At 44.0% G+C, this 9,777-nt stretch overlaps 1 protein-coding gene across 1 annotated transcript in view; it reads right to left on the bottom strand.

Annotated features, from left to right (window-relative positions):
- Positions 1–682: 682 nt before the first annotated feature.
- Positions 683–9,777, bottom strand: part of DYM (dymeclin) — a 211,303-nt gene continuing 202,208 nt past the window's right edge. Inside the window, exon 17 of the mRNA XM_085322185.1 lies at positions 683–921. Coding sequence (XP_085178311.1) covers positions 772–921 — 150 coding nt within the window. The 3' untranslated portion in view covers positions 683–771. The remainder of the gene's footprint in view (positions 922–9,777) is intronic.

Below are 9,777 nucleotides of genomic sequence, written 5' to 3'. Positions count from 1 at the left end.
CGTTCACACATTCAATTTCCCAAAGTACAGCAAAGCAGGTCTGCAAGGGGCTTCCCTCGGAAAGCTGGTGTATTTCTAGCTCTCTAAAGAATGTTGTTGAACCWGAAAAGACTTGCTATTGAAAATCCTCCCACCGACATTTTCAGACTAAAATCAAGTGTTTTGGATGTGTCTGTAGAGCCAATTTAATATGCTGCTTGCTAGCTCACTTGCATGACAAGGGGGACACTGATTTAGAGACCGCAGCCGTGACAGTGCCATCAAAATAAAAGGGCAGTGAGGGAAAGTGTGGTACCGAGGCTGGAGCAACCCACCACAGAACCCAGCAGACCACGGAAAGCTTGACCCCAAGAAGCTGCCTTGCTTTCAAGAAAGGAAAATACAAATGCTACTTCCAAATCACAGCCCATCTCCTTTCTCATTTACCCCAGTGAAGTTAAAGGAACAATCAGTTTCGTGGTCGGTAGTAACATCACACCCCATGTGTAAGGCCTCATTTTCATCAAACAAGCTCTAGGTTATAGGACTATAAATACAAGGTTGCCTACAAGGCGCCAGTTCCTCGCACCGCAGGCCGTTGCCAGAGCGTCCACGGTGACGGGCTTCCAAGGTGCCGAAGTTGGACTGTACACGAGCGGCGAGCTTGGCTCTCTGTAAGCTTTGGGGTTGGAGGGGGCACACTGGAAGGGGCCAGGTACTAACACGCAGTGCCGAGTTGGGTTTTCCGCAGCAAGACAGAGTCGAGCTGGCGTGGCTGCGGCACCCGCTCCTTCAGCCTGAGTCCATGGTGAAGAGCTGGATGTCGCGTGGGTTCCAGTACAGGGCCACCGCCGAATTGTAAACTAAGGACCAAACGTACGGGATGAAGAACTCCTCTGGCTGCTCCTCCTCCACGTACTTGAACTTCAGCTCAGGAAACTTCTGCAACAAGAAACAAAAGCCCATTGAGGGAAGGTTTGCAAACACGCAGCCCACACAGACACTGAAGAAAGAGATCTGGTGAAAAGAAAAATAATGCAAGGAACTAAACTATTAGACTTCAGGAAAATATTTACCACAAAGGATAAAGAGATGATTTATAATTCTGCCTTTGAGCTGAACACACACTGCATTTCATCCTTTTGCTGCTAATCATACTTCTTACCACCGGAATTGTACTCAATTTGTCTGTGAACAAAGACTAAAAACATGAATCCTTTGCATAATACAAAGGTCTTAAAGAAAACTTATTTACAGCAGCCCCACCACGGCCTTCTCACTTGTTTATGTACAAACCTGCTTATTTTCAGTCTTCTCTAAAAAGGATTCTGCTATTAATTGTACTCAGCTTCCTAGGAGGAGACTCCTTTGGAAAGGTCCTAAACATACATGCAGTTTGTGATGTGTTTTCAGGAACACAGAACATTATAGTAAACTGAATGTTTTCTCCTAATTGATAGATTTTCTCAATATAGAAGTTTCCAGGACAGAAATGCTCTTTTCCCAGGAAGCCCAGTGGGAGGGAGGAAGCGTGGCTAGACTCCGTGGGCAGATCCCTGCAGTCCTAGATGCTATTTCCAGTTTTGCTTACAGGTTCCTCTCTAGTCTGGGGTAAGTCATTACTTGCTGTGTCTGGGCTTTCCCACTGCCGAAGAGCGTGCAAAACGACTCTAGTGGCACTGCTACGACAATTACACTACACGGAAAATCGTGCAAGCTCCTCAGCTGAGATGGATTACGCATCTATTCCACTTCTCCACCTCAGCTTCTCAAGCTGAAGCCACACTAAGCTACAGGCCTTACTGGCATCTACGCAGATACCTCCACCTCCTGGAAACTGCAGGCTAGACAATACCGTTTCCACAAAGGCTGCTGTTTTCCAGGGCCAGCTTTGAGCAAAGGACTTGCAGAATCAACACACGTCAGCTGGGCCAGCCCAGGCGGTCCCGACGGGATAGGCACGCCGCACCCTCAGCTTTCCAGCCCCTTTTCCTTTCTTCCCTCCCACAGCGGTGCGGAGACTGAGGCAGTTCACTGCAACCCCACCGTGTTCGTGCATGTGCTTTGGGGCAGAGCTGAGCCTATTTTTATATCGTGCTATTCAATCGTATTGTCTGCTTCTAAATGTTGCCTGTGTCAAGGGCTTGGCAGAGTCTCAGAGAAAAGCCGCATTACAATGATCACTGGGGTAAGATAAAACATGACCCATTTTATTATTTATAAGGCTGTGGCTAAGACTAAGAATAAACTCGATGGTGTGACATGATCAGAACAAGCACGGCAATGGCTGGGAAGCCTCTTTGCCCATTAATAATGGAGGGATACCCTATCATCTTTCCTGAGCTCACAGGGTACTGTTTCCTTGTGCTGGGGTACCAGACTCTTCTGGCTGGAGCACTCTCCTTTGAAGGGGCATTTCTTGGCCACTTGGCTTTCAGGGTCATTCATTTAACTTTTACACATCCAGCCTATTTGTATTCTTGGGAGTCACAAAACATGGAAAGTATTCCACTCTTTCCTTATATACTGCTGTTATTAGAGCAGTTTGGTGCAAACACGGAGCATCTRCAATTACACCCAGCCTCAAAGCTTCCTCCTGCATTACGCTTTATGAGGAACACATCTTGACGGGCAGCTTTTTTAGCTTTGGYTTACAGCATCTCTTCTCCTACGTCCACAGGGACGCTGGTGGCACCCTGTAGCATGCTCCAACCAACAGTGTGGCTCAGTTTATGTTGAGGTCAGGCCACTCACCCCAACTCTAGTTAGTTTGATGCCAATACTAGCATAGAAAGGATCGTTCGGAGCCATTATTGCACTTGACTTCARAAGCTGTGGGGAGCTCATCCTTATAACAACTCAGGGAGGGAGGAAGGACAGTATTTTCTCCAATGATATCACCTCTGTTAAGGATCTGAAGCAGTAGGACACGACTAAGGCACTTAGGCATTCAACTCCTGTTGAGTTCAAAGCCTAGAACCTCAAAGGTACGTCAGCAAGTTTCATTTCCCAGTGTGACATACAAAGTTTGCAGCACWGAAGTTCTCCCATAACCCTTTTGTGTCCCCAAGCAATTCTCCTCTACCACCTTTCTCCTTTGGGCTGTTCTGACCATCCTGTTTAACTTTCCACATCGTTTTGTTTCCTCAGTCCTAGTCCACACTGCCAAATCCACCCCCAATTCTAATTTCCTGTCTCCTAGTCTACTCCCTTCCCCAACGCTACCCCTCTGTCTCCATGGTCTCTCTTTATCACATCTTCTATTTTGCACTCACTCACATTTTCTTTTTCTCATCCTCTACATGCAAAATTCTTCCCAGTTCCTCCCCTTCCATTTCACCTTTCTTTTCTCAGTGTTAAACACCCTCTCTTTTACCCATTATGTCTCCGTTGTCATTGCCCTTGCTCACCCCATGCTGGGTTTGTTCTTAAGTCATCCTCCTGGGGAAACCACTTTGAAGATCCACACAGATATTTTGCCACTTACTTCAGCTCTCCTCACCATCTCATCTTGAGGTTTCTGCTAGGACTCCTCTGACCACCGGCACCTCACGTTCCCCTAGAAACTCTGCTGTGCTCTGTCACCATCAGTGTCATCTTTCCAATCCTTTCCAGAACAGCATGGCTTTTCAGCCTTGTGAGATCCTCTTTACTAGCATCCTCTGTTCCTTTCCCTTTTGGCTTCCCTATCCTCAAGCCCGTCCTGCCTTAGTCCTTTGCCACTCCACTTCTCCTCTCAGGACACTGGGATTCCTTTGGCAAGTTCAGCCTCACACAGTCAAGCCCTTGTGCATTTTTTTAACTGATATCCTACCTTGCTTATCCGCAATGTAATCTTCCCCGCTTCCCTCCTAAACGCTTCCTGCCTTGTGGTCAGTGTAGACAGGAACGTGTTCAGTTTAGCATTGCATCAGCAGAATGAATGGTTAAACCTCATGATTAAACCACCATAACATTTCCTAGCAGAGAAAAGCCCTTACACAGCTGTCACTCTTCACCCCAAAGGTGGCTGCACGCCAGTGATGCAGCATGTAGTAGTCCCTCTCGGACAGAAGGGAAAGAAGTGATTAAAGCTGCTAATTTCAGAGGAATTGGACATAGATAACTGTTTTTCCATCTGCACAGCCACAGATTATAACTACGGGTTTTGCAGGCACTCATGGCACTAGTCTGGAGCCATTTTGGACTCTTACACAGCTCGATGTGTTCTTCAGCTTTAAAACATAAGTAAAATTGTTGTATTAGAGATTCCAGTAGCTACATCTGAGATGCTCAGCTCTTACTATGCCATCATCTCTCTGCTAGAAGGACTGCATAAAATAAACTATATAGCTGTAGTATTTTCAGGCAATGACTGTCTTGTATTGATTTTGTTATTACGCCTTTCTTCAGGCTGATCGATGTTGCTATCTACTGTGATCGTACTGTAGCAATTTAATAATCAACTTCCAATTAAAGACTGTAACTCCACCGCAACCACCTTGGATTMTATCACACCCAACATATGTCTTGAACATTCTGCAGGTTGGAAATGTACATAAGGATAATGAGATTTTAAGGAGAGAGATAACATTTTGTGTCAGTGACTATATATGTTGCCATTGCATATACTTTATTTCAAGTGTATCTTTATAAAAAGAAGATAAATGATGACAGAAATGATTGGTTTTTTGCTGTCCACCTGGACGCAGAATAGCTCCATGTGTTGTTAAGGAGACACAGAGCTTTGGACTTCCGGGTCAGTAATTCAAATCCAACTTTGTTAGGTCACTGCCATGATCCAYGGCCATGTGGTGGCCTATGTCAAACCAGCTGGTTTGTTCATTGAAAACAAAACCTCTTAACATTAAAATCATCACATTCAAATGACCTCAAAATGTTTCTGACTTACAAGACTGACTTTGAAACACTTTAGACCAGCAAGCATTAAATACCATGCGAAAAGTTTGACCAATGACATAAAGCTTTAAGATTTTTGACATATGGTAGGTCAAGGAAAGTTCAAATCCAGCTCTGTGCCATTTATCTTTTGCATGTACTGCTTCCAAACGAATGAACTGAAGCCTTTGCCTGTGCTGCAGACATACAGGAGATGACACTACATGAATGTTTCAGCAGAGCTGTGAAACAACCAGGTCACAGAACTCTTACAGCATTCCTGCAAAACACAGAAGACAGCGCTGGTGAAGTTTTTTTTCCCCCCTTGCTAAATACCACAGCTAACGAAATTCCCCAAATTGCAAGTCAAAGCAGCAATAAATGGGTCCAGTGGAGCCATTATTTGCATTTTGACTCAGTCACTACCAGAGCAGAGATACCTCCAGCTAGTTTTAAACAAACCTACCGGAGACATTTGCTCGCTTTCAATTTCAGAGCCCAAGGTAACACTAGGATTGAGCGGCAGACTTTAAATAGACAACACTTATCAGCGCTGGTGCATCAATCTACCACAGCAACCTATCTTGTTTTCTTCCRCCAGACAAAGCAGAAGTCAGATTTAGTGGTTGGGACGGGGGTATAAAACTAGACAGACCAAAACCTTTGCAGACTGTCTGAGCTGTCAATCATATGATTCGATGAAAAACCACAGGAAGTCCGATGAACAGATGTAGAACTGAGCTGCAATAACTCTGCTACCACAAAAGTTCAACAACAACATTTTTTTTTTCCTTTTTTTTTTTTGCAGTTAATGATTAGGAAGATAGCATCACGACCAGCCAACAACACCTGGCACGACTCCAGGCAGCCCGGTGGCATTGAAGCTAGACTACTTTAGCCAAACATTGGAAAAAAAAAAACCCTTTCCCTTCACAAATTAWACATCGGAGCTGCTGGGAGGCTGCAATGTCATGTCAATGGAYGATCTCCAGTCCATGAGAACACATAAGCAATGGAGATGGAGTTGCTTTAAGAGACATGGAGTTCATCTACRTCTTTGCTTTTCAGTGACCTAGATACCTTAGTGGATGGAAACAGGCCTAATTAAAGAAAGGGGACAGTCAGTGTGGAAATTAAAGAAACCAAACGATTGGATTAACAAGAAACTGGAGAATCCTCTTTTCCTCAAGTACTCTGTAAGAAACTCTTGTTTCTGAAACAGCAAGCCAATGTAAGGTAATATGAATGGTTGAGACGAAAAGTACCACTTCCAAAAGAGTCTTACGCATTTCAGAGTCAAATTCTCATTAACTTGCCATGAACTGAAAGCTTCAAAGTCTTCCTGAAAATGTGATTTGTGTGCATTTGAAAACCTTACTGTGAGCCTTGTTTGATACCCTAATGACTCACTGACAAATTATGTATTTCATACACCTTTAGCTAAATAGTAGTAGTGCCTAGGGAGCATCTGCAGGTTTGGACCTCATTAGGAATATACATACATTGGCCAAAAAAAAAAAAAAAAAAGAAAAAAGAAAAAACACCGACAAAAGACCCCCCAAAACAGGGCTCAGATTCAGCACAGTAACAAGTCTTTGGTATAGGTGCCCTAAGCAGTATTTATCCCCGAGCTGGCAATTATCGTACAGGAAGGCTTAGTTCTGCAACCTGCCCGAGTATACCAGCCTGTAAGGAGTTTGGGCAGAGAACAAACACCTACATTTGTGTGCAAAATCCACAGTGCCACTTTCAGATTTTGTACCCCAAATCCTAATCTGTGTCAGATTAATGGCCAACAGCCTTGGAAACAATTCAGCCTCAGACCTTGTACCTTGCTCCTGACACATACACGTACCTATGGAAACATTTACATATATATGTTCATACCTATATATATAGAGGTAGATAAGCATACATAAGCATTTAAGTGCTCTGGCAGCGTCCAGTTTCCCACAATTTCTGGAAGAACATTTGTGACTACTTGTTCCAAGATATGGACAGATTAAAATTTTGCAATTATTTAATTCTGGGTTTTTTTGCAATTATTCAATGCTTTTTCATCTTTCTCTGGTTCTATCTGCATTTACGCTGCTTCTCTTGGACTTGTGACAGAAAGTCGATACGATTTTGGTGAAGCATGTGTATGAGCTACACTACACCTGCCTGATACCATCTTCGTATCTCTTTTAGGCTTAAAGACTAGACAGCGTGGTGGAAGATTACACTGGGGAGACAAAGGAAGCAAACAGGAAATCTTCTAGACTAAGCAAGAGCTGCAAACTGTACTCAAAGCGTTGCATAAGGAATAGGTTCAAATTTTGAAAGATTGAGAGCAACAACCTGGAGCAGGTCAGGAGATTTTGAAGAAAAAATGGAAAACTCAAGAAGGTAAAAAGACACTCAAAAAYGTATGCACAGGCTGAACGTCCTGCACAGTTTAAGCAATTACACAGGCTGTAGCAGAAGGGGATGTTCTTCCCAGGGAGTAAAATTCAGTAAACAGATAACCCATACTCATCTAATGAGATACGACCTACTTTTTCTGCAGACACACAAATGTTTCAGCAAGTTTGGATCATTGATGTGCTGCTTCCATTTCCAGACCACGAGGAGTAAAGGTTTGCACAACCACAGCAGCACCAAAACAAATGCGCACGGCGTGAGCAGTGAATTTACACCCTAGGGCTTGAAAGGRCAGAGAAGCAAGCACGTCTCTGCTGAGAGTTCAGCAATTTGTTACCGAATACCGAGAAGCCAGGTCAGATTGGGAAAATCAATGCAGCAGCTGTGCCTAGATGCTTATTGGTAAAGGCACAGCAATTTAAGAAAGTGAAATATTTGCAGCAACCTTGCAAGACAGCAAAGCTTTCTGGAGCATCAAATTGCTAAAAAGAAAAGAATGCATTTATTTCCARGATAGATTTGCAAACACTGACAGCTTGAAAGTCCATCTAGAGAGTCAGGGATGCACACAAATACAGGCTTGCTTCTTATTTTCTTYTTACAGCTAGGAAATATTGCTGATAAACTTCCGTGAATCTCAATCACGTTGCAGAAATTGTTTTGCCTTCACATCGCATCTTTAATCTGTAAGCTCTCCGACAGCTCTGCACGAACGCACGGGACAGCACGCGGCACTGGCACCCCCTGCTTTCTACAAGGAAAGGCTCAAAGTGAGGGTGACCTTGGTTCAAAGGAGGGGAACCCAGCGCTGACTTGCATGGCATTACAAAAGCACAGGAGAGGTTGGAAACTGCACGTGGGTGCTTACAAACCGTACACACAGCGTCCCGCTGCAGGCACAGGGCTCCGAGACTCTCAGGAGGAGCCAGCTCCCCAGTTCAGGCTGTCCTGCACCCATCTCAGCAAGACGCAATTCTGGGTTGCTTCTCGACAGGGTATTAGAGAAATTGGAGCCTTGGTCAGAAGCTTGTTCAGCAAACCCAGCTGGACTACCCCGACTTGTACCATGCGAACGGCTGCTGATGCACAGAAAATCCCTAAATGGTTTATTGGAGGGAACAGGGTGATCCCTGCTCGTCTTTGGAGACACTCTGTCCACCCGGAGAAATTTCAGAGCGAGGAGAAAAGTTTCAGAAGAGATGGAATTGCACATTACGCACTGCTGATTTCTGCCTAACACTGCATGTGTCACGGGAATATAGTCACAGCCGTATGGGAAGATTTCTATAYAGTCACAACCATACGGGACTACTTCTAGCATAAGGAATCCATGAGTGGCTTATACTTGTGGGGAACTGACGAGATTATTGTTATAATTATGATTTTCTCACCAGAGTAGGCTTGTGCTGTACACCATGTTGTCTAGCTGGATACCCATCTCTAGAGACCATTTCCAAGGTGACAGCTCAAAAGAACTGCAACAGGAACACTACACAGCTGTTTGCAACACTGCAGGAAATAAAACATAAGTTGGCTTTGCCACAAAAAAAAAAAAAAAAAAAAAAAAAAAAAAAAAAAAAAAAAAAAAAAAAAGAATAATCTCAAAATTATTCAAAATTGAAAAAAACCACTAAAAAAAAGATAAAACACATGTAATGAAGAAAGCCTATCGCAAAAATGGTTCTAGTGCCTGATTTTGCTGGAGCACTGTGATCCCGTTATGCAAGCAAAGCAGCTACTCAGATAAATAAGTGAAAATCTTTGTGTGCTTTTGAATTTAGGGAATTAAAGTCTGGAAACCAGTGTAACCCCTGGAATTCTCACCAGCCTTCAAAGGCCCCACTGCAAACTCTCAGTCCTGCTCGTGCACRGAGGGAGAGGAGCCCGTCGGCTGCGAGAAGACACTTCCAGGCTTCCTGCTTTTCACCCACAACCCAGCCTCCTCCGAAACACGGCGCAAAGCTTTACGCGGCGGTGCAAACCAGCACGCTTGCGGCAAATGTTCTCATTAAAGCCTGATTTCATTTTGAAATCCCACGTTTGCTGCCAGCCGCATATAGAAGGTTTGAATAGTTGCTAAGCAAAGACGGCTTCTAGGTTACAAAATCGGAGTAGATTTGGGGCAGTTTATTCAGATGCACCTGACAATTAAGCGAATAAAACCTTATCAGCTCACTCAAAGAAGGGCTCTTGGCTACCCACTAATTCCGTAAGCCTCAAACCCACAGCTCGCAAGCTTAAAAAGACTCCAGAATAAACAACCCCCTAAAATAAACAAAACCCCAGTCTCCTGCAAACAAAACAGATCCAAGGCTGAATTACATCTTTCCAGCATTTTATGAATGAGACACTTGAAAATCTGCCACCTTCCAAGTATGCTACATGTCAACTTTAACCAACACAATTCACTCCAGTAACGCAGTTGGGAACTTTGCACTTTTGCAGTCGTGTAAAAGGAGAGAGAGAGAGAGAGAGAGAAACAACTCTTTGAAGGCCTTGAATAGGGCAAAAATTTAA

This window comes from Rhea americana, unplaced genomic scaffold (genome assembly GCF_003343005.1).
Source record: "Rhea americana isolate MKP2758 unplaced genomic scaffold, rheAme1 scaffold_75, whole genome shotgun sequence".
In the NCBI taxonomy this organism is placed as follows: Eukaryota; Metazoa; Chordata; class Aves; order Rheiformes; family Rheidae; genus Rhea; species Rhea americana.
The sequence above is the reverse complement of the archived record's forward strand: the minus strand, read 5'-3'. Positions and strand labels throughout refer to the sequence as shown.